Below are 24,544 nucleotides of genomic sequence, written 5' to 3' on the forward strand. Positions count from 1 at the left end.
TCACTTTGGGACCTGAGGACTAGAGTTCAAATCCTGACACAGTCCCTGTGTAACCTGGAGGAAGTTGTTCACCTTCTCTGAACCTTGGTTTTCAGATCTGTAAAATGGGGATAGGGGAAGCAATAGAAGATGTCTAAGGGACTTCCAGATCAAAATCTATGAGCTTATGGATAAGTTTTCTAGGAACTGTAGAACTTGAATTCTTGAGAAAGCCACCATTAGTCAAACCAGATATTTCGTGAGATGACACCTCAAAATATGTCTGGACTTCTAGAAGCTGGAGTTCCATGCAATGGGGGAAGCCTGGAGGCAGGAGCTGAACACTGATCGCTCTAATTCCACCCTCTCTGCTTCCTAGGGCACTCGCTGCCTGAGTGGTTTTCCCCTATTCTCCCATCCTCCAAACGTCGTGGATACTATTGATAGACAAGGTATAGACAGAGGAGAGTGAGGAGGAAGGGGGAAAGGAAAAGGAGGAATAGAAGTAAAGTGGAGGAAGGAAAATGAGAAAAAAGAAAGATAAGGGGGGTGGGGTGGAGTGAGGATGCTATTACCAATGTTTCCAAGTGTCATAGGTTTGACTCAGTCCTAAAATAACCAGAGTTCCATCTATCTCCTATTTTCTAAATCATATTAGGATGAGAGGAGCAGGACACATTTGGATTTGGGGATTTAAAGACGAAGGCAGGAGGAGATTATTTGCACATAAACTGTAGTGGTGTGTGTGTGTGTGTGTGTGTGTGTGTGTGTGTGTGTATGGGGGGATGCAACCGATGAGAGAGAAATAGCCATGAGCTGCTTAATTTGAAATATCGATAAACACAAAGAAGAACTTCCTGGATGAGACCCCTGGAAATGTATTTTCCAGGCATATCTTTCTTCGAGGCTTCGAGTCCTCTTCAAGGCTATCTCCTCTTCGAGATTTTTAAGAATGGGGGAAACAAGAATCTTTCCTTGCCCTCGAGACACAGAAATAAATGGGGTTCTTTCTAGAAGTCCCTTCCTTCTGAGTAATTCTAGTAGGTCTTCAAATAAATTCCACTCCCTCCTCCGTCTCCTTTCACCTACTTCTGCTTTTCTACTCCCTCTTGACCTGTCCCCTTCCCCCGCCCGAGTCTAGCGGTGGAGAAAGGATAGAAGTGAAGGGACTAGGGCAGAGACCGTGCTCCTATAAACAGGCGAGCAGGGTCCAGGGACCACCCTTCACCCTACTCTCCCCAGCCAAAAAAAGAAAAAAGTCCCTCAGGGTTGGATCTTTCTTTGAAACTTTTGGCTGAACCCCAAAGACCTGGCTTTGAAGGGAAAAGGTGTGGGAGCGTGGAGGGGCCGGCTGAACCTTTGGCCACAACCCCTGCACAGCTGGCTGGGCTCACTCTGGACTCCATCCAGCTGTGCTGCATAACTTCGCTCGGGGGCGTTCCAGCCCTGGCAACCTGAGAAAGTCCTGGAGTGGGCATCGGCTCATGCTGACCGGCAGAGGGAGCCCCGGACCCAACCTGGACGGATGGACTCGGAGTAGGGAAGAAAGGCTGGGGGAGGGATGGCTGCTTTCCCCAGCTCCAGTGGGCTGGGCTGGGGGTGGGGTGAGGCTCCGGCACTCAGTCCCCAGACCGCGGGCTGAGCCGGAGCCGGCGCCGCCTGAGGAGGGACCCGGCGGGGGAGGGAGGGCGACGTCTCCAGGGTCCCGTTCCCTCATTATCCCTCTAACGAGCCCGCCTGACCCCCTCCCCCAAACCCTGGCTAATTGGCGACATGATAAATGGAAAGCGGCCCAGGGAACAGCTGCCGGGGACGAGGGAGGCCCTAGTGCCGGCCGGGCACCCCCCGCCCCCACCCGACTCCCCAGAGGCCCTCCATCCCACTCCGGCCCAAACTGGAGAATTTGGTCCCCTGCCTCTCCCCAGTCTGCTAACTCCACGCGGTCAGGTCCCGTTCGGTCCCCCTCCCTTCACCCCGGCCCACAGAGCGCACTGGCCGGGCTCAGAGCTCACTTCATTTCTTTATTTATTATTATTAATAATAATCTTTTCTTTCCTTTTCAGTTTGTTTCGTTCTCGTTTCGGAGTGAAAAAAAAAAAAACCTGAGGTGGCCCCCGGCCCAGGAGGGGGCGGGGCCAGGGCTGCGCTCGGGTGGGGGGCCCCTTGGCCAGCCGCAAGGGGTGGGGGCGGCTCCAACGGGCGCTTCCCTCCCGGAGCTCGAATCCCCGGCAGCCACAAAGCGCTAAATAGCTTTCCCTTCCCCCACCATTTACAATATAGATATGCTCGTGTAAAAGGGGGGGAAACCCGGAAAACAAAACAAACAAAAAACCAACGAAATTAAATGCCACTAGTTAAACTCTAAATATTATGTACACGGTAATGTACACCTTTGAATAAATTAATACCAATTTGCATATTCTGGGAACCTTAAAGCTTATTTACACAAATTATCATTTATTTCATAAATATCTTCTCTCCCCAACCCAGGAGGGAGTTAGGGGTGGAAGTGGTACCTTCCTCCCCTGACTCCCAAGGGTGGGGTGCCCCGCCCTTTGCTGGGAGTAGGTTGGTGGGAGGAGACTGGGGCAGCTATGTCCCCAACTCGGCTCCATCCTCCTTCCTTTCCGGAAGTCTCTGCCTTCACCCTCCATCCCCAGTTCCATCCCATATCATCCTATCCTCCGTATTCTCTTACTCCTCCCGGACCTGGGACTTTGGATGTTGATGACCCTACCGTGAACCCCTTTAGCCTTCCGGGAGCCCAGGGACATAGGATCTTCCTTCCTCCCCCCCCCTTCCCAACACGCCCCTAGAAGGGGCACTCCCTATTATTCAATCCCGAACCAGCACCCAAAGGCTGATGTGAGAAGGATGAGACCCCACATACACTCTGGATTGACTCCATATTGACTCAGGAGCACTACTAGATTGAATCCAGACAAGCTCCAAGTCTACTCCATCCATGTTCGCTGCAGGTTGGGGATTGAGCTGAAATGCCCCAACTCGTCTCTCTAGTACCCATGGCCCAGACTGGACTGGCTGGTTTTTCCATCTCCGGCTGGTGCTGCCCCATCGCTCCTTTATTTAAATAAATACCCATACCGTGCTGTACAAAATCTTGGAGCCACAGGGGTCAGTGGGGGCAGGGGTGGGAGTGGGACCTGGGAGGCAGACTGGGGTGGGGTAGGTAGGGGGCTGGCCTAGCCCACACCGATCCTTCACTTCGGCGACTCCCGTCCCGGGGACAGGTCCCTCTGGCTCTCCAACCCGCTCACCAGTCTTTGGATATTCTGTAGTTCGCTGGCGGCCTCTTTGGCTGCGCCTTTGGGGGACAGGGTTCCCCGATGTGAGCCTCCCACCTTAGGTAACGCCAGCTCCGGCAGGGGACTAGGCTCTCGGCTGCTGCCAGTCGCCTTGGAGCCATCCGGAGCCAGACTCGTGGTGAGGAGGTTGGTGCTGGGAGGGATGGTCACAGGGATCTGGTAAGGGCTGAAACGAAGGCGAGGCCGGGCACTGCCCAGGAAAGGGCTCCGGGACAGGGAACCGGCAGCGGCGGCAGCAGCGGCGGCAGCACTGGTGGCTGGCAAGGCTGAGGCTGCGGCTGCGGCAGCTGCCATGTAAGTGTAGGGATACGGAAAGAGCCCACCAAATGTGGGCATCGGGATCCCCTGAAATCAACAAATAAATAGGTCACTCATTCATTCAACAGCAATTCATTTAACCAACATGAAATCATCATACTATGTGCAAGGTGACATATGGAACTCAAGAAGGGAAAGAGGCGGTGACTTTCGGGAATTTTCAGTCTCGATGAGTAGAAGCCACATGTACAAGGTAGCATTTGGTGTGTGCCACGTGAGTCTATGTGACTGGGAGACCAATAGGATTTCAGAAGGAGGGAGGAAACCACTTCTAGCTGGGGTGATTAAGTAAATCTTCCAGGATGGAATTTAATCGGCGCCTGGAAAGATGGGTAGACTTTTGATAGGTCAAGATGGGAGGGGGAGAAAGGAATTCCAGGTGAGACATGCAGCGTGAGAGAAGGCTAGAACAGTAGGATATTAGAGCTGTAAGAGATCTTAGACATTATCCAGTCCAACTTGGATGGGGAAAAAAATAAATCCTTGTTTTCACGAACCCCTAGCGGAAATTAAGCATTTCTTTCAACTCTGAATGTGGGAAACAAACCATAATAGTATTAACAACACCTGTGTAATTGTCCCCGCTATAAATCACGGATAGTTTCATATCACATTACAATTGTTGCACCTATCTCAAAATATCATTTATATTCATCACTACTTCGAAATTCCTGGATCTCACATGATCAGTCTGCCTGCTTACTCCCTATTTCAATATAATTAGTTCGTTTTCCTGTGAATTTGATTTGATGCATTAAAAAAAAATATATGATTCTGAGAAGGGACCCAAAGGCTTCTCCAGATTGCCAAAGGGATCTCTCTCTCTCTCTCTCTCTCTCTCTCTCTCTCTCTCTCTCTCTCTCTCTCTCTCTCTCACACACACACACACACACACACACACACACACGAGACAGAGACAGACAGACAAACACAGAAACAGAGATAAAGACACAGAGAGACAGAGTTAGTGACAGAGAGACAGAAACTGAGAAAGACAGAGAGACAGAGAAAGACAGAGAGATTAAAGAATTTCTGATCTAATCCAATTACTCCTTTTACAGAGAAGGAGACTGAGGCCCAGAGAGATTAAAGTACTTGCCCAAGGTCACAGAGATAGTAAGTTAGATAGTAAGTAAGGACCCAGCTCCTCTGACTCTAAATTCTGGGCTCTTCCTATTGGACCAAGCTGTATATTCAGCCATTTTTGCCAGATACATGCATATTTTCCTCTTACTCCCTTTCATACTTTCATTCTCTCCACACACACACACACACACACACACACACACACACACACAAATCCCAGAAGAGGAGAAAGAACTTGTGCATTCAGAAGAGTGGAAGTGGGGGGGGGGGGGAGTTATATCTAATAATCACTTGTCCGTTTGCCTAAGCTTTATGAAAATTCATACCAGGTGAATGATGTAGAAGGTAAGTGGAATACCAATTAGCTCTCGATTATCTGACAGTTAATTTAGTTAATTCCCACTTCCTATTTAGTGTGAAGGGCTTTTTAGTTTCAACAGTTGCGAGGACAAAGTCTTATATGACACTGCTTTATATTCTCAATCCAAGTAGCTAGAACTTTCAAATTATCTTTCCCTCCCTTTCATAGGCGGGTGGACAGCCTGGAGGGGGCGGGGGAGAGAAGGGGTTGGCAAGGGGAGAGAGCCTTGAAAGGGAAAATCAAAATTTCTTGTGTTTTTGTTTTGTTTTGTTTTGCAAAGCTGGTAATCAAGGGACAAAAAAGAGAAGCAGAGAGAAACCAGCGGATTCCTCAAGGGTATGCACATTTGCTTATTCCTCTAGGTTAGGGCTAAGAATTGGAATGAAAGTGATGATTCAAGATCACAAAACAAAACAAAAAAGCAGGGATTTATTGAGAACCTAATTTGCCTTGAAGCAAGACTCTCACCTGCCCTTTACCTCAGTTCTAGAGACCAATTCTCCTCACTGCCCCTCTCCCACCTGGTGTCTACAAAACTAAGGCAAGTTATTCTTAGTCAGTATCCTGAAATCATCACCAACCATGCTGCTTGGTTGAGGGCTTGGGGGTTATAACATCAAGGAGAGAACTGACTTGGAGTGAAAAGACCTGGATTTAAATCTGACTAAGACATTCATCAACTGTATGACTGGGGAAATCTCTGAGCCTTTGTTTCCTCATCTGTAAAATGAGAATAATAAATCTCCCTCTACAAATATCACAATTTTGCGTTTCCCAAACACTTTGTTAAAGCATTATAAATTCCTTTTTTTTAAATTGAGCCTATGCTTTCATTGGCATAGGGAACTAACTCTCCATGAGGAAATTCTCTGTACCAATGCTAGTGGACACCTCTTCAGCTATTTAAAAGTCTTAATGAGTTTCCTGGGGACACAGAGAAATTAAATTGCCCAGAGTCACAGTCTGCCTGTATCAGAGAGCAGGACTTGAACGTAGACCTTCATAATGCCAACTCTCTATCCACTAAGGCATTTTGTCTGTCAAAGTACATATTAACAAAAATTATAAAGTCCAAGACCTGTCGCAAACTCTTGAAAAAAGGATCTCTCACTCCACCCTAATGCCCCTGAAATACTCTTCTAGATTTTCTGAGGATTTCTCCCCTCACAGATCTTTAAGCACTAAGCTGGACATAACCCCACTAAGATACAAAGCTTTATTTCTTGGCCTCTTGTTTTGTTTTGTTTTATTTTTTTAACTTGTTTCAGAATTGCAGGTGAGTGCTTTCCTTAGTGGAGATCTGAACTCATCAAAGGGTGGAAAAGGGGGACAGATAAAATATTGGGCCAAATCTGCCCCAGTCTCTGCTGGTCCAGAAGGTGGCAGTAATGAATGAAGGAGATTTGGAAATGCTTCCAAACTGGCTTAACCCCACCTGACCAGAGATGAGTACTGCACCCCTCCCCCCTTTAGATCTGTTCTTAACTTTTCATTAATATGAGGCAAAAGTGGGGAAGACTTTCAGAAATTTTAGCTTGAGGAGACCAAAATTTAAATTCAAAATATTAACAGGACAGCACAACATAATAGACAGAGAGCTAATCTCAAAGCCAGGATTCCTGGGTTTAATTCTTGCCTCTGACAGGTACTAGACGTTAGACACTGGCCAAGTCTTTTAACCTCTCAGTGGCCCAGTCTAAGACTATAAATTGCAAAGAAGTTGCTGATCTGTAATACTTGTGGAAGCCCTCACTGAGAGCTTCAAATGAAATCCCAGATACTGTAATACAAAAATTTACACAAACCCAAAAGGAAACTCTGTTGGCTGCCCTTGTCTTAACCCTAAGGGGGTGGGGGGTGGGGGGTGGGGAGAGTCAGATTGAAGAAAAGAAATTTCCCTTTCTCCCTTTTCTTTCTATACTGAGACTGGAGGGGCAGACCAGAACACAGCAGCTGATAAAATAAGCAGCTGGGATGGGGGCGAGACTGGGCATGGAGAAGGAACATCTTTTGGTGTCTATTCTGAAAGGAAATACGCAACTAACTTCTCCGCTTTTCCTACTGTAGAATAGAAACCTGGTCTATTCTCCCACTCTGTGGGAGCAGGGTGGCCTGCCTCTACCCTGAGGCAAACAGCTAAGTGTTAATCCCAGGCACTCTGGAGCCAATTGCAGCACAGACACATACTCCTCTGTTTGGTTTTAGGTAATGTTCCTAGCGTCCCTCCGGTTCACCGTGGCGAACTAGTCTTAACTAGACAGGTCACCCGATCTAGGGACTGGGAAGAGAGTTAATGGGCCAGGGCAGACAGGCCCGTTTGCACTCGAGGCTGAAGAAGCTCTGGTCTCTGCCCCTAGAATACCCTCTACGTTGTCTGCCGCAAGTCCTTGAAGTTCTAGCCTCCCACAAGGCAAGGCGGTTGGCTGGCTGACCCTTACCGCTCTTTGTAAGGGCCAAGGTTCACTGCTTGTTCTCTGCATCTCAGCCCCCGCTCCCCGCCTCCCACTGTCTCCATTCCCGCCCAGCTCTGGCCCCAGGCTGGCCTCTAGCTTACCTGAGATGCCAGCATGTGCTGCGAGAGGTGGAAAGGAAAGGGGGCCGCAGCTCCCGCCGCTCCAGCCGCCGATCCCAGACCAGCTCCGCCGTCCAACCCTGCTGTGGCCGCCCCGGCCCCGCCGCCGCCGCCGCTGCCTCCACCAGTCACCGAGGCCAGCAGGTGGCCCATGCCCATGGCCGAGAAGGCCCCGGGGCCCATAGCGAACTGTCCTGGGTGCAGAAAGAGCGGCTGCCCGGCACCCAGGGGCCCGAAGAATTGCTGACCATGCAGGTGGCCCGACAGCGCCAGGCCCTGCAGGTGGCCTGCGCTGAGAGGCGAGGCGCTGTCCGTTTGTACCACGAGGGGCGCCAACCCTGCCTCCTTGACCTCGCCGCCCTCCTTCCGGGCTTCGTCCTTCCTCCTGCCCTCCGCCTTGTCCTTCTCCAAGCCCCTCAGGCTGAAGGGACCGTCTAGGCAACCGCCGCCTTCTCCTGGCTCCTTGCCCCGGTCTGGGCTGCGTCTTTCCCTAACGCGTTCGGACTCGACCAGGCGTGGGGGACTGGCCGGCTCCAAACCTGGGCTGCGCCCTATTGTGCCCCCAGGCCGCTCATCTCCTAGTCTCTCCAGCTCCGGGTCGCTGTCCGCAGCGCACAGCTTCTCGTCGACTGCAGAGAGAAAGCGAGGACGGGAAAGGGAAGGGAATTGAGGGTCAATAAAGCTCAAAGCATAGATGTGGGGAAAGCGTCCCCTTTTGGAATTTCTGGGACTGAGTGGGGTGTGCCCGTGATTGGGAAGGGAAACCAGGTGTGTGTGTGAGGGTTGTCTTTTCCAGGTCTCAGGGCACCTTAGTTCTTCAAACACCGAACAACTCACAAACAAATAAAAGTGACCCTCCCTCTTCTCTGCAAGTCTTTCCCATATCCGACGCCACTCGCACAAGTACTTTTATTTACGTTGGAAAAGTTTTGTGATCAAGAGCAACACAATGCTAGCATGATAATCATATTTCTACTCCTTTCGCCCATCTCGGGTCTTCTCTTTGGTTCCCCCTTTTCATCCCTCTGTTCCTCCCTCTCCTCATTTAGACCTGCCCATTCTTGTTCTTCACCTCGAGTGCGATGCAGACGCAGGGGGCTGGGGTCTGTGCCTGGGGAGGAAGGCGGCTCTCGGGCTGGAGGTGGGTCGCAGGAGGAGGCATCTGACTCGGCTCCGTCCCTTTCGGGCTTACATTGCTCTTCGTACATCCGAAGGGACGGGAGGGTCAATTGCTTCCTGGGAAGAAGGGGGCGAGTAGGGGGCGTTAGGGATGGAAGCTGGAGGGGAAGGATAAGAGAACCCTCTCTTGGGCTCCTGACAACAATGCTTGCCCTGACTCCATGAACAGGGCCCTAAAATGCAAAGCACTAGCCCCTGAGAAGTTTCCACACTCCTAAGACAGGGTTCGGGAACAGGTGAAGGACCTGGGAGGTGCCCTTTGAAGCAGTCTCCCAGCCAAAAATATTGTAGTGATTCCCAAAATTATTTCACTCCCTCTCCCCATTTTCTCACCTTTTCTCGCGTCGGCCATTTCCTGTATCTCGGAAACCTTTTGCAAAAGGATTGTTGTCTATTTTCAGCTGCGTGATCTAGCGTGGGGAGAAGAGTGATCACGGTGGGTTGGGGACACAGAAGAGTTACTATCCTGCCCCTCCGTATGCAACTGTAGCCTCCTTAGCTTTCCCCTACCTTACCCCTGACCTTGCTCATTTTAGGGACTAAACTTGGAGTAGTGACCCTTCTCGCTCCCCCAAAGTTCTTGTCCCCCAAAGTCTGATCTTCTTGGTTCCTCCTACTGCGGACTTTGAATACAGATCAAGGGGAAACAGCTGCCTAATTTTGGGGCCCTAAGGATGGGAGAAGGATAGGACCTGAGGTTTATACCTTCCAGGCCAAGACCCCACCTCACAGTTGGGTGATAGTGGGGGTGGTGAAAGAGGACAATAGAAAAGTCTTCCAGAGCCCCCCAGAAGGGTGGACTGAGGAGAATTATGGAATCCTGACGAAGAAGTCCAGACTTGCGGTGAGAGTGGGAGGTACTGGGCCTCCCTTAATAACTTAACTCCACTATACCATAAACTTTGTTCTGGAAGCAAATCCTCTCCACCAAACACACACACCCTTGTACTCTCGCTTTCAGCAGGCAGCTGCCTCTCCCCACTTTTATTGGGGTGAAGGGGCGTCCCACAGAAAACCGCTTAATAGAAAGAAGGTTCTTTAAAAAACCTAATAAAAGCAGTCTGAATCTCCTAATTCTATTGCTTTACCTAGACCGCAGGCTTCAGATATCCTAACACACCCTCTGCCCAGTGAAAAATTGCTTTTATCCACTTACATCACCTGCCACCTCCAAAACATCAAGGGTTCCCCGAAATTTTAATGGGCTTAGGAACAGGGAATCAGAAAGCCTCCTGGCAGCTTTTCCAGGGGCCCCCACCCTCACCTGTTCCTAACAGGTAAGTTTAAACTCAGCCCTAGAGCAAAAATAGGTGGGGGAGATGTCAAAAAGATCCCTAAATCCTTTGTTAATAACTAGGCAAACAGCTCCACCTGGGAGGGCCCAACTGTTTCTCCCTGCTCTCCATTGAGGAAGACCGGGATGGGGGTGGAGGGAGCCAGTAAGGGTGTTGGGAAGGCAAAGGCAATGAGAGTGCAGCCCTCCGGGCCTCCTGTTCTCCTGAAGGTCCCACCTTGTCGTTCTGGTAGGCGGTGACTGCGATGAAATCTGTCTCCGGGAACACGTAAGTTCGAAAGGTACTGTAGGGCAGCTTCAGAATGTCGTTGGCTCTCACTATGTGGAAGCGGGGTTGATACTTGTGCATGGAGTTCAGGATGGTCTGTGGATGTAGAGGTGCAGAGAAAGGCAGGTTAGGAGTGAGCCCCTGACCTATCTATCTACTCAACTAGGCAGGCTTCCCGCCAAGCACACAATATCTCCAGTATCCAGTCGATCCTTCTTCCTTTTCCCACCCAACTCTACAGTTAATTTGATATTTCTTCACTGTAATCGCCTTTGAGCTGGGGGCTCCATTCTCAGCTTATTCCTATTATTAACTATTATTATTAGCCAGTCACTAAATGAGCATTTATTAGGTGCCTACTATATGCCAGGCACTTACTAAGCACTGGGGATACAAAGAAAGATAAAAAGTAGTCCTTGTTCCCAAGAAGCTGTCACAACTAATGGGGGAAACAACAGGTAACAACTGTGTAGAAACATATATAGAGAATAAATAGGGAGTAAGTTCAGTGGGAAGTCCCTAAGATTAAGGGAATTTGGGAAAGGCTTCTTGTAAAATGTAGGAATTTGGCTTGGAGATGAAGAAAGCCAGAGAAGCCAGGGGGCAGAGAAGCGGAGGGAGAGTACGGTTGTTGTTGTTGTTGTTAGCCATTTAGAAAGGACAGAAAAATGAAGAACATAGCCACCAGACAAGCTCAGGTTCTGTAAGATCATCTCCAACAGCATACCCAGAAACCCTTCTCTGCTCCGACTCTCTTATAAACAAATTACCCCAATGATCAGATCCCCCTTCTGCCCTGCAGGACGGGACAGAATGGATGGCCACTCTTTTGTAGTCATCTCTTCAGGTGTGAGTGAATTTCCCTTCTTTTCGGAAGATGTGGGACATCTGATTTGTATTTAGATGGGGGAGAGGGGAAGGAGTACTTAAAGAAAGCTCCCCATGGAACAAAACCCTTTCCTCCCTCCTTTTTCTTTGGTAGTCTGGGGTGTACCTAGAGATATAGGACTCAATTTAGAGCAAAACTCCAAATGAGGGAGGAAGCTCATAGGCTTTCTCTAGAGTCACCCAGGGGAAGGTAAACCAGGTATCTGGTTTAGCCAGTGAATCCCTACGGAAAGTGGCCTTCTCAAGAGAGATTGGGAGTTGTGGGGATATGATACAGGGGTCAGAGTTAGGGAAGACTGGTCTGAGAGAGCAAAAGATAAACTCCTAGGGCCAAGAAGTTGGGATGTACCGGTACAACACCCCAAAGAGCTGCTTTTGTTTCTTCCTAAACAGGTTTATAGAACTGAAGGAGTTTGGGCACGCAAATTTATTGGAGAATGGGGAGGGGAGACATTAAAGCCCCCAGTCTCAGACTTCCTCTCCAGTTACTACCCCTTCTTGAAACTGATTCCCAGTCCTGGATATTGGATTGGATGCAAGGGGGTGGGGGAGCAAGAAGGTAGAGAAACAGGGAAAAACTCTCAACAGAATACATTGGTCCCATGTTTTGCCTGATCCTGGCCTTGACATCTCCAACTTGGGCACACAAGAGGCAAGGGCCCAATCCTTCCTTATCACCACTGGAGCCACTAGCCTGGGGACCCCTGAGAGAACACAGTGGGAAGTTTGAGGCTGTGGAAAGGATCATCCTTCTCTTAGTCAGAAGGGGAAGGAGCTACCAGGTTAGGGCATCACAGCTGAGTCCTCCATTTCCATCCTCTTCTACTCTCTAGCCCTTCTGCTCCACTTCTGACCCACCCTCTTAGAAATCCCAGTGACCAGAGCTAAGACCTCAAGACCTCGAGATCACTGCCTTAAACCCCAGCCCCTCCTCAGGGCTCTGAAAAAATCTCCAGTTTGGAGAGCTAATAGACCACACAGTCTCCAGGTCCCCTCAAGCATAGCCTGCCCCCTCCATCAATGAATCTTGGGGAAACCAAGGCCATAATGTAGACCAAGAGAGCCTGGAGTGGTGGGGCTGCTTGGGGCCCTGTCAGGACTCAGCCCAATCTGGATTTCTTGCCAGGAAAAAGACATCTCCAGGCAAAACACAGGCCTCAGATGGAAAGAAGGGGATCTCTTTGCAACTGGTGGTGGCCAACATGCTCTCCTAAGCGGGATCCACTAGATATCCCTCCTCGGTAAAGTTGTAAAGTCCCAAATTCTTGATCACAAAATTGGACTGGTCTAGTTTGGACTTGGGAGGGGGACGGGACCCTGGAGCCTGTGCCCTGGCTCTTAGTTGCTCACCTCATTGTCTCCTTGCCTCCCCACCCCGCAATACACACGTAGTCCCGAGCAGACAGTCCAGAAGAGGGTACTCACGAAGCCGTGCTTGTCCGAGATGTTGTTGGTAAGCTTGAGTTTATGGAAGGCCACTGGCTTGGCCATCCACTGCTCCCCAGTGGCTGGGCTATCCGGATGGATGTACATGCGTTTGGGCATCTCCGGATCAGCCTTGCCTGCCACCATCCAGCGTGAATTGTGGAACTTGTAGCGACAGTCGTCCGCGGCCACGATGTCCATGAGTAGAATGTACTTGGCCTTCTTGTCCAGCCCGCTGACCCGCACCTTGAACGGGGGAAACATCCGCCTGGGAGGGGGAGGGGAGACACTAGGACTGGGACTTCAGCTTGGTCCCCTTGGGCCAGGTCCCAGGATCCCCCACCGAGCCTGCCCCCATTTCTGCGCCAGCCCCCCAGCATAGAAGAACCCTTCCTCTCCTCTTCACAGGCCCGGAAAACGATCAAGGCCAAACCCGTTCTCATACTAGGTCTATGAAGCTTCCAGGAAAGTAGCGATTAATCCACCCTTTTAAAACATACCAGCTTCTCCCCCAATTATCCAGGCAATTAGTTCCAGGACAATACCCGCTTTGGCCCAAATTGTCCAGATAAGATCTAGAAGAGTCCCGTTTGGAGAGTTTACATTGGCAAAAGAAAGAAACGATGACCTGAACAATTGGGGAGGGAGCGGGTAAGTTTGGAACCTGAAGTAATTCCCTTTTTACTCCCAGTAGAAACCTGGTTTGGGAATTTTCTTTTTAGGTATGAACTCGCTGGACAGTTGTAGGAATTCAAGATTCCTAGTGCCTGGGAAGAACTGTCTGGGTCTGCCTTAAGTCCTGAGGTGCGAGTCACAGAAAAGTTGGGGGAGCCCAGGGGCGATGGCTGCCGGACCCGGAGAGGGAACTGGGAAGGGAAGAGGAAGGCTCCAGCCTGAGGAGCTGATTGGAGGTGGCCAGAAGGCTCTGATAAGGAGTTCAGAGGGCTCTCTCCTGGCCGGCCAGGCTCCAGAGGTGCCTTTGCTCAGCGAGGCTTTGGCCGGAGTACTCCTCCTCTCAACCCCAGGATCTTAGGGTGGAGGACTAGGCCGTGGCCTCTCACTCTCACTCCCAAGCCTGTGAGGATTACCCGCCCAGGGACCCCCATCCACTTGGAGCAAGTGGAAGAAGTAAGTTCAGAGAAGTGCCCAGATCTCCCGGGAACAGCGAATAGCCGTGGAGTTCTGGGAGACAGCGAAAAAAGAAGGGGCCGAGTAGGACCAGAAGGAAGAAACCAAAGGCAACGAGCTCCGACTCCCGGGGCGCACCCCAGCCCTTCTGTTGGAAGGATGGATTCTAGGTTCTCTCAGAGTGCCGGGGAAAGGGGAACTCATTTGGAAGTGGCCTCCGGGCGTGTTGGGACTGGAGGGGGAGAGTGTTTGGTGGTTTTTGTTACGGTCCTTGTTTCCTTCCTTGTTTGGGCGGTTATTTTCTTTTTATTTTATTCGTTTGGGTTTTTTTCCGATTAAGAAAAAAAAAATCCCTTTTTTGCTAAAAGAAGTGAGGGAAAACCCCACCAAAACCCCAGCGCTTTGTTTCCTTCTTATTGCTAGTGGACAAAGTGTCAACCCGTCATCGGAGCAAAAGAGTAAAATGCCCAAACGGTCCCGAAGGACAGTCGGAGGAGGCCAGGGGCCGGAGAGGGACAGGCAGAGGCCATCTGGGCTAAAGGGCCGGGAGGACCGGAGCGGGAGCCCAAGGGAGTCGGGGCTCGACTCGGCTCGCACCCGGACCAGTCCCGGGGTGGGAACTCTGAGGAGGCAGCAAGAGACTGCCGGAGCAGCTCGGCTTCTCTGTCCTCACAGCATCCTCGGCTCTGCCCCGGGAGTAGGGGACGAGAGGCTGGTGAGGCGTGGGGAGAGCCCGCGGAGGAGGGAAGGGAGGCAAGTGGGGGCTGACCCAGGTGCCCCGGGCCGTGCCCGGCCGCGGCCCGCTGAGAGCCCCCTCCCGCCCGGGGCCCGGCCCCTACCTCCCGGACTTGGTAATGACCATCTCGGTGCCCAGTTTGTGGAACTGGTCCCACAACTCTTTGGCCTCCAGCGTCACCTTGGGGTCGTCCTCCACCTCGTCCTCCGGCTCCAGGCTCTTAAGAGAGCGAAGATGGGCCGCCTGGGGGTGGTGGCCCAGCGCCGAGACGTGCAGCCCCGCCTCGGCCGCGGCTGCGGCAGCCGCTGCTGCCGCCGCCGCTCCGGCCAGGCCCGGGTCCGGCAGGGGCTTGGCGAGCGCCGCGGGCGGCAGCGCCAGCGCTGGGAAGAAGGAGGGCTGAGCTGCGGCCAAGAAGGCGGACATGGGGAAGTCAGCGGGGCGCGGAGCGTGGAAGGGGTGGTATGCCATGACGGTCCCCGCAAACGCCGTATCTCTCATCGGTGCATCCGAAAGGGGTTAGGGGGTGTCGGGGGAGGGGAGGGGGCGCGACCCCGGTAGCTCAACGAGGAGACAGGGGTGGGGACGGCGGTCAGTCCTTTGTGCCCGGGACCCCCGGATAGCGCCGGGACGGGCGGAGCCGAGGAGCCGGGGGCTTCCCGCTGCGCTGTGCTACGCTGCGCCCTCCTCCTCTTCTTCCTCCTCCTCCTCCGGCTGCCGGCTTCTCTCCGGACTCAGGCCCACCCTCCCGCCGCTGCTCCTCCCTGTTCCCGCGGTCGGGGCCCGGCTCGGGGCTGGGGGGGTGGGGGGAGTGGGGAGCCTAACTGGGGGCTCCGGGCTCCGGGCTGGGGCTGGCCGGCTCCGGCGCGGCGCCGGGGACCACGCGCGAGTGGTTAGATCTTGTCGTGATCTCTGGAAAACTGTGACTATCTCACATGTCCTTCCCTTCTCTGATCCCCCTTCGCTAACGAGCCAGGCCCCCCTTGATTGCTGATTTTACGCTTTTTGGACCAATTGTGGGTCTCCGGGGGCGGGGTTTTGACAGCTCTGGCCAAGCTCTGGCCGGGAAAGGGGGGGCAGGGGAGAAGGTGTCGGAAGCCTCGGCAGTAAGAAAACATGTCAACAGAATAAAATGTTAACCAATGACGGGCCGACGGGGCCCTGAGACCCCACCCCCTGCCCTGGCCCCCACCCCCGGCTCCTCTCTGCACAGCCGCCTTGGCAGGGCAGCGCAGCGCAGCCCAGCCCGGCTCCCGGAGCTGGAGCCCAAGGAGAGGGAGGGACTGAGGGGGTGGGGTGGGGGGAGTCGAGGGCCGAGGGGTAGGGGACAGGGGACACGGGTTGCCAGGGCCCCGGGGCCTTTCGAAATGGAAACCTTTCCTCTCCAGGATCAAGTTCAAAGCATTCACACAGGCCAGGGAGAACTTGGGGTCCTGGAGAGGAAAGGGGTGTCCCTCCTCTCTGCGCCCTAGCTGGGTGTGGGTGAACTGTCATCCCATTCAAAGTCTGTCCCCTTCACCTTTTCTCTTACTTTTTTTGTGTTGCGGGGGGGGTAAAGGAGTATCACCAATGTCCTCGGGAAGAGGTCTGTCCCCTCGTTTTCTACTTGGGTTCCCGAGGACGTGGGAAGCTGGGCACTGGCTTAGGGACAGTTCAGAAACAGACGAGTACAGCGGAGATCGATGGACTGACCCGAGCGACTTCACTGTCCGAGATCCGCCCGTACTTCCCCAAGCCTGGGACTCAGGAGGGCCGGAGCATCAGCAAACTCGTCTCCAAGGCCGAGAGCGTTGGGCGCTGAAGGGCTGCAGGCACCACAGGACCGAGGTCCTCGAGCAGAGCTGAGTCAACGAGACCCCATCCAAACCAGGTGAGTGGTGTCAGGGTGCGAGCCAAGCTAAGCCCAGCCGGGGAGCCCAGCCCCTAGTAATTTCTCCGGGCTAGAGCAGGAGGTTGGGTGGGAGAAAGTACTGTGGTCCTTGGGGGAAAAGTGAGGGGTGCCCAGCTTCAGATCCGGAAAAAGAGAGGATGTTCTTGGGGGTGACGGCGGCGGCACAGGTGGTACAGCAGACCTCTATTCTTCCTATTCCCTTAATATCTCAACCTGAGACGGAAATTTTCCAGGAAATCTTGGGGGCTTCCCAGAACCTCTCAGCTCTCTGGATAGAGCCAAGAACCCGACTCTACTCTGGCCATGCAGTCTCCTCCGGCAGGCTGTGGCTGAAGGCAGTAGCCACACATTGTGATAGGTTTTAGTTTGTTATGTTAGTGTACCTTCTAAACCCGGGGCAAGATCTCTTCGCCGCATCCGGTGCGCCGCCTAAACATGGGCACCGTGGTGGTGTTGGTGGTGGGAGGACTTTCCGTGCAGTGTTTGTCTATCTTTTGTAGTGTTTGGATTTGACCTGGGCCAAAAGGATAGTAAGATGTATGTAGGTGTGTGTGTATATTTGTGCTTTGCTTATAGCCCGGGTAGCCGCAGGTAGGTCTGTGTTAAAGACAGACCAGAGTGTGCGTACATTTGTACGCTGATGTCTTCATGTCGTTGTCTGCAGGTCATGGGCAATAGGTTGTGCCTACCCATAACTATCCATAGTTATCCTCCATTTGTTGGGCACCTGGTTACAGACACAAAGGTGCAGTAGAGGATGAATACCCTGGTACAATGAAGTTCCCATTCTTTGTAGGGTGTATTCACACCTTGGGGGATAGAATTTGGAAGACAGCATTGTGTCCATTTGAAAAAAAATTCCATACTGTTTATTGCCCCACAGACATATACTAACACAAAATACACAGTATTAACACAGATAAAAATATTTCAAAATTCTAAGGTCTTATCTAGTATCAAAGTACCTAGTAATAACCTGTCAGGTAGATGATTTTGGCTTTTCCGAGTCCACCAGTCTCTTCGAAGGGATGATTAAAAAAAAACCCAAACAACCCTGTTCACTACATATGTACGTTGTATATATTCAGGCTCAGGCCAAGTATATATACAGCTGCACATATATAGGTCTGGTAAGATGCCCCAGGATTGTTGCACAAACTCTCCTGGGTAGACTAAGATTGAGCATTATACTCCCTCACACGCACCCCTCACTGTCAGTCCTGGGAGCCTTCCAGCCTTCGGGATTACAGGCACCCTTTCAATAGTTGCACTGACCTACGGCCTGAAGCCGTAGGGGCTGGATTCGACCCTAGGCCAGACTCTTTGACTTCCCGTTCTGCCTTCGGTTCTGCCTTTGTTATCTCCCCGGTGGGCCCTCCTGCCCTCCCAGCAGGCATCCAGTGTAATAATCGCCTGTGCCAGATTCCGTAAAGCTCTGTGTACACCGTGTGCCACCTTTATCTTTGACCCTCCGTGAAAGACGAAGGAAGCTAGGGACTGGGCAGGCACAACTGCCTGCGGCCTGGGCAGGATGTGATCTCTCCTTCAGGGATCTTTTAGAACACCAGGATTAGTGGCTTCCGCCTAAATGCCTGCATCCTCTGTAGGCCAGCTCTTGGACCCCAAATTCTGTGTGTGTACACTTGGGACCTTCTTTTAAACACATGTGTTTTACGTTTTGTGTTTCTTCTCGCGTCACTATCTCTGTCCAGTGGTTGTGTCAGCTTCCTCATCCCCTGCACCCCGTCCTCAGATTCATTCCCAGCTCTTCTTCGAATTATTTTGCTCCCCCAAATCTGCACGCCCGCCCCCTGCCCAACACAACCCCTGTGCTTCTCTCCTTTCCCAGTGGCTGTCAACCTCCCACCTCAAAGATCTGCTTGCATCTCTCAGTGCACTTTCTAGAACACATTTGATCCAGCCAGTATTCTGAGAGAACGCTCTATAGGGAGATCCGACGGGGCATCGGAAACAAGCCCTGGAGAACCACGCGAAGCAGCAGGCAGCCCTGGCCAGCCTCGGGCTCCTCGCATCTCTTTCTCCACCTCTGGTTTCCCTGGAGCCCGAGCACTCTTTCTGCCCGAGTGCAATGAGGGCTGAGAGCTGGGAGTGAAGAGACGCGGGGAGGAGGGAAAGAACTGCAGACCCGGGTGGGTCCCGGGGGGCAGCGAGTGCATGTCCCTTTAAGAGGCCGGGGCGGGGGGGTGTGGGGGGTGGTGTGCAGCTCTTCCTGCATGGGGTTGGGGGGCCTAAAGGGGGGTAGGGGCGGGGGTGGCTGGCGCCAGGCGGCTGCTACTCCACAACAAAGCTCCGGCCCCTGTCACTTCGCATTTGGCCTGCACCCGCAGAAGGGCGGGGGGGACGCGCGCCGAGCCCGCCCCGACTGTAGGGACCCCTCCCTTCGCCCCCCTCCTAGGGACTCACACACCAACTCAGGCGCCAAGCCTAGGTGGGATTGGGAGGCGGAGGTGGGGGGAGTCAGAGCTCCCTCCATAAATGAATTACCTCTGCCATCCCTCCCCCCGGGACACCACCCGACAGGTCATTGGGTCCCTTCCCGCCTCTCCTGGTTCTAAGCCCCCTTGCCAGAGAGCTGGAGGCTAAAGATTGATCTAGACACCCAAGTTTCTCGACCATCAGCTTCCAGGGAGGAAGGGAGGGAGGCCACCGAGAAAAGGGTTCTGGTCGCCTGGGAGCGGGTAGAGAAGACGAGGGGGCGAAAGAGCCGAGTTCTTGTACCTTTCCTTTAGTGGAGAGAGACTGGTCCTGCAAGAGGTCGAGTTACAGCCTGAAGCTAGATTCTCCTGTAAGGAGAGGGAATACGTTTGTCCCTCTTCCCTTTTGCAACATCTCACCCCCCTACTCCGACTTGCTTTTCTTATTCTTCGACTTCTTAGGGCCCGTCTTGCCGGTGGGTCAGAACTCTTCCTTCCCATCCCCGGCTCCAAATCGTGAGAGAACTCCCGCTTTGCGGATAATCCGCTCTGTTGGTCTTTCTGGTTTGGTGGGGATTTTCCCCCCACCAAAACAACGAAATTCGGCGGAGGGCTGGGAAGTTCTATTGCTGAGCCTTTCTTTCCTCTACCCAGAACCCAGCGCGGCATCTATCTACCCCTCGAGGGACTGGAGGAGTGTACGCGGTTAGGGACCTCAGGACAAATGTGTACCCCAGGGCCTCCGAGGTCTGCCGGGTTGAATCCCTCAGTGTGATCCCAGGTATTTGCTCCTGGATTACCGCCGCAGTTCCTGTGTTGCGCTCCCCCGTTTCAACCCCACCCCAGTTATCCGACTTTCCAGCTATCTATCTCTCCTAGACCCTCTGCGTTCCCCATGCTATTTTTAGCCACAAGCCAAGCTGCCCGCGGCGCCAGCCTCAGGCAGACAGAGCCCAGGACCCAGCGCTATGGGTGTCTGTCTCTTTCTCTGTCTCTCCTGCTGTCTCTGTGTCTCTGTCCCCGGCAGGGGGAAAGAGGGACACTCGGTGACCCTGGGCACTACAGCTGCTGGGGCCTGTCCCTACTACTTAGGCAAACAGTCCGTGAAGGCTTTAAAAGTCCCACTCTCAGAATGGAGCTGCCGGGCCCCTCCTTATCACCCCCAGTACATTAATTACCTCCGTGAGAAACGGGGAGTGACAGTGGATCCCCAATGTACAGCTCTGAGGGATCCCAGGAAGTCTTCTGCTCGTTACCTGTGGGACCTTTGAGAAGACACTTAATCTCTCTAGACGCAGCCTTTGCAAAATAAGGGGGTTGCACTAGAGGGCTTCTGAGGTGCCTCCCAGTTCTAGACCTATGATCCTGAGGCAGAAATGAGGACGGAGACAGGGTCAAAGACAGAAATCGACCTCGTCCGTCACCAGTCCCATCACCACCATCACTGCCCTTTCTACGGTGGTGGTGTTCTGTTTTGTTTCGTTTTAAATCGATTTTTTGCTTCTGACTTTTACAATGAAGTTGGTTTCTTTTCCAGAGCTAGTATCTCACTGCCTTCTCCAGGAAGTCCTCCAGAATTACGCGGGTCTTGCCTTTCTTCAACTTTCTGGGGCAAATTTTCTCCTGTGGCTCTTTCCAGAGTCCCCGCATATTGAGTGCAGGCACGGTGTAGTGTGGCGTGGTGGAATGCGTGCTTGAACGTCAGTCAGTCAACAAGCATTTATTTGGCGCCTACTAAGTGCGGGGTACTGTGTTAAGCGCTGGGGATAAAAACAACAAAACACACCAGCCCGGCTCTTAAGGAGCTTACAATCTAATAGGGGAGATGATATGCAAACAAACTGTGTACAAGTAAGCCACAATGCAGGATAAGGTGGAGATAATCACCTGAGGCAACGCACTAGAATTTTGTGTGTGTGTGTGTGTGTGTGTGTGTGTGTGTGTGTGCGCGCGTGTGTGTATGTGTAGTGGAGACCTGAGAGTAACAGAAAGCTTCCTTCTCTCTCCTTCCTCGTCTTACCGTTCTTGTCTCCACCACTAATGTCAATGGGTCTGTGAAGACTGAGGATCTCAGCTGCCTCCTGCTCTGTCTCTGTCCCAGCCCCGAGCCTCCAGCTCAGATCCAAGTCTTCACTGCCCATAGCGAAGCGGAGGCTTGCATTCGCGGAAATCCAGGTCATCCACGACTCTGATCGCCAGTTCTTTTTTCCATTTTGTAGGATTCTCTCACACTTTCCTATCCGGAGAATTCTCCCATGAACCTTTCCTCTCCTCCCTCCCCACCCCAGGTGCAGCTTTGAATTATTTTTTAAGTTTCATTGAAATCTTTTGTTTTTACATCGCCTTTATTTCCCATTACATTCCTTTCCCTCCTCTGCAAACAGAGCCATCGCTTATAATAAAGAATTAAGGGAGGAGGGGAGAGGCAGGAAGCAGTGCAATAAAATTGACACATCAACCAAGTACGATTTTATGCGCAAATCTACCTCCTTAGCCCCCTACCTCTGCAAAGATGGAAGGGAGGGTTTTTTTCATCCTTTCTTTGGGTTTGAAGAGCTTTTCGTTCTCAATGTGGAAAAGTTCATTTCATTGGAGTACCCAAGGTACAGCGGTTCCCACCCCACCTTCTTGGGCCGGAGGCTGAGTCTATGATCCCAGAGTATTCAGAAAAAGAACAAGAAAACGGCTTTGTGGGAAGTCCTCCCGGAGTTGTATCCTCCCGGGTAGTTCAGAGCTTTACTCTATCCTTAGCCCTTGGGGACACAGCTTGAATGTGTGCACCTGGGTACTCTGAGTCCCGCTTTTCACAGGCTGCCGCCCCCAGGATCAGGATCGTGTTCCTCAGTTTCACCCTCCATGCCCCGTCTTCATCTGTCTCCTTCCGCCTTCCACATTCACCTGATATTCGTTGGAGGGTCACTCCTTCGGGTTATTTGACCCAAGGACCAAAGGCAGGCTCACAGTCACAGCTCTCTCCTGCAGCAGGTGTGTGGGCATATGGTCTTTTGTGCCCCGAGTACGGTCCAGGGCCCCTGAGTTACCAAGAGGTCGTCTGGGACAGGGCTGGGAGAAGAACCCAAAAGTTATTGAAAAAAGGTGAAGGAAGCCTGAGAGATGAAGGAGAAGTCAGAGGAAGAAACAAAAATAAGAGAGAGGGAGAAAAAGACAAAGAGGCGGACAGAACCGTTTCTTCTATCGGAGCCCCCAATGCTGAGGTGCCATTTCTTCAAGCAAGGTCAATGAAATATTCTTTCCCGAAAAGCGGCTCCAGGAGCTTGCCTGTGTTTGTGTGTAATTTTGGGGTCCCGGGTCCGGGGTGGTGGACGCGGGGCAGTCGCAGTTTCTTCTTGCCACCTGTAGGCTTTCCTTCCCCATACCTGTGGGAAGCTGACCAAACCAGGAGACTTAGAGAAGTTAGACAGGAAAGGGGGAGGAGAGAAGGAAAAGGAGGAGGAGAGGAGTGAAGGGCGACAGAAAGAGAGGTAGACAGAGACAGGAATGTGGGCAGAGATTGGGAGATAAAGCTGGAGATCCAGACACCGAAAGGGAGAACGAGAAGAATGAAAGACAGTAGGGGAGAAACGCCGGAATGAAAATGGGGGAGAGAAAATAAGAATCCCAAAGACTTTAGGGAAGGATAGATATGGTGCATGAGGAAGGAGCGCTTTCTTTGGAATCCAAGAACCCAGGTTCAAATTCAGCTCTTCCACTAACTACCTATGTGACCTTGGGCAAGATATAATAATAAGCCTCTCCAGGACTTGATGTTCTCCAAAGTCTTGAACAAGATGACTTTTGAGTTCCCATTCATCTCCAAAACTCTGATCCTACTACCAGGGAGGGGGTTGGGGATTAGGGAGACACCTGAGAAGAAAGAGGCAGAGACAAATAAGAGACGAAAATCCAAGGAGAGGAGAATAAGATGCAGAGCGTAGGGAGAGATGGAGAATAAGATAACGACGATAACAAGAGAACCGGGGAGCAGAGAAGGTTGAGATGAGAGACAGGGGCCTCGTAAAAGAGACCAGAGAAGGATCCCCAGGAACCATCAGGGGAAGGGTAGAAAAGCTGATCTCTCTACCCGCATCCCAAATTCTCTCATCAGAATATTGACTTCGTTTCAGAAAACCTTTTGAAAATGGGAGGTAATTGTTTTCTTGCCCCACTTCGTTCTCCCTTTACCCCTCGAGATACTTTCGGCCGTTTCCATTAGCATTCGGGTTCTTCTCCCAGTTTTCTGGTCCTTCTCCCAGTTTTCTGGTCCCTTGGTGGCTGGGGGCGGGGGAGGAGCAGTCTGAGCTCTGGAGGCCCTGCGCCCACACACCTGCTGCAGGCAGGGGCTAAGCTCCTGCCTTTCCTCCCCATGCCAAGTTACCCGAAGGGGCGAAATTTCAACGAAAATCTGGTGAAAGGAGGCGGAAAGTGGAGGAGAACACCCCGGACGCGACCAGCAAAAAAATGGGGAGTCCAAAAAAATAGACAAACAACCTCTTTCTCTCTTTGTCCAGCAAGATTCCCTCCACCCCACCCCACCCCGGCCAGGAGAGACATCTCGAAGCCATGGGACCTGAGGAAAGGGAAGCCCTGTGTGGGTCTGAAGGAAGGGGAGTGCAAAGCAGGCAAGCTGGTGGAGGTGTCCCGGCTTAGCAAATTCAGCGAGTTCCTGCTGAGGCCCCGGGGACCCGATATTCTACTCTTTAGCAGTAATCTGTTTTCACGTAAAGGTCCAAAAAAAAAAAAAATCAATTCCCCTACACACACACACACACACACACACACACACACACACACACACACACACACGGATTTGTAGGGAGGGGTCTCTCTAGGTGTCCTCCCCACGGTCGATTTCACTTTTAAGGAGAGTGACTTTTGAGTCAGTCACTGACCCTGGGTAGAGCGGGATAGAGGCACCTGGAGCTAGCTGAACCTAACGGAACTGTTTCCAGGTGGACTACATCACTCACGGCATCCTGCCTTAGAAAGTCCTTTCTCATCCTTCAATTCATTCGATCCCGACATCGGCCCTTTGACGGAGGTAGTGAAAGTATTATAGCTCCTATCTTATAGCTGAGGAAACTGAGGCTCAGAGAGGCTGGATGGGAAGGAGGCTGGCACATGGGATTTTAGAACGAAAGCTAGAAGGGACTTCAGAGGTTATTTTAGTCCAACTCCTTTCTTTTTTAGCTGAGCAATGCAGGGAGGCTAAGTGACCTGTCCTACACCACACAGGTGTATCAGAGATGAAATCTGAGCCCAGATTTCCTTTCCTAGTGGAGGGATGGAGAGGAGGAGAGCAAAGCATTAGGTACCCATTCTTTAAAAATCTTTGATAGGGAATATTTTTTTGGGGGGGGGGAATTCCACTAAAATCCTCCTTCATCCTTGGGATGATATGAAAGTGAATCTCTGACTGCCAAGCTCTGAAAAGTCCTACCAAAGTGGAAAGACTGATCATTCTGGTACTGGAAGGGGAAGGTGTATTGAATTTAGGGTCAGAAAAGCTTGGGTTTGAAAGCTATCTCTACTCCCTCTCTCTCTCTGTCTCTCTGTCTCTCTGTCTCTCTTTGTCTCTCTCTGTCTCTCTCTCAGTAGAGAAAGATATTAAAGAGAAGAGAGAAAAGAGGAAACGAGACAAAGAGAGATGGGAGACAAGAAAGG

The 24,544-nt window shown here is 52.0% G+C and overlaps 1 protein-coding gene across 1 annotated transcript; it reads right to left on the reverse strand.

Annotated features, from left to right (window-relative positions):
- Window positions 1-1,980: 1,980 nt before the first annotated feature.
- Window positions 1,981-15,626, reverse strand: TBX2 (T-box transcription factor 2). Its single transcript, XM_072637742.1, has 7 exons — window positions 14,664-15,626; window positions 12,697-12,964; window positions 10,333-10,479; window positions 9,155-9,231; window positions 8,715-8,878; window positions 7,625-8,271; window positions 1,981-3,650 (listed from the first exon to the last, which is right to left on the reverse strand). The coding sequence occupies exons 1-7, from the start codon at window positions 15,056-15,058 to the stop codon at window positions 3,201-3,203; spliced, it is 2,148 nt and encodes a 715-aa protein (XP_072493843.1). The 5' UTR covers window positions 15,059-15,626; the 3' UTR covers window positions 1,981-3,200.
- Between the last annotated feature and the right edge of the window lie 8,918 nt (window positions 15,627-24,544).

This window comes from Notamacropus eugenii, chromosome 2, assembly GCF_028372415.1.
Source record: "Notamacropus eugenii isolate mMacEug1 chromosome 2, mMacEug1.pri_v2, whole genome shotgun sequence".
NCBI lineage: Eukaryota > Metazoa > Chordata > Mammalia > Diprotodontia > Macropodidae > Notamacropus > Notamacropus eugenii.

Bases quoted from the DNA above. Each gene is read 5' to 3' on its own strand.
- TBX2 (XM_072637742.1), bottom strand. From the start codon at position 15,058: ATGAGAGATACGGCGTTTGCGGGGACCGTCATGGCATACCACCCCTTC. The intron at 10,480-12,696 runs GTGAGTACCCTC...CTACATCCACAG, and splicing joins TCTCGGACAAGCACGGCTTC to ACCATCCTGAACTCCATGCA. The intron at 8,272-8,714 runs GTGAAGAACAAG...TTCTCTCTGCAG, and splicing joins GCGTCTGCATCGCACTCGAG to TCGACGAGAAGCTGTGCGCT.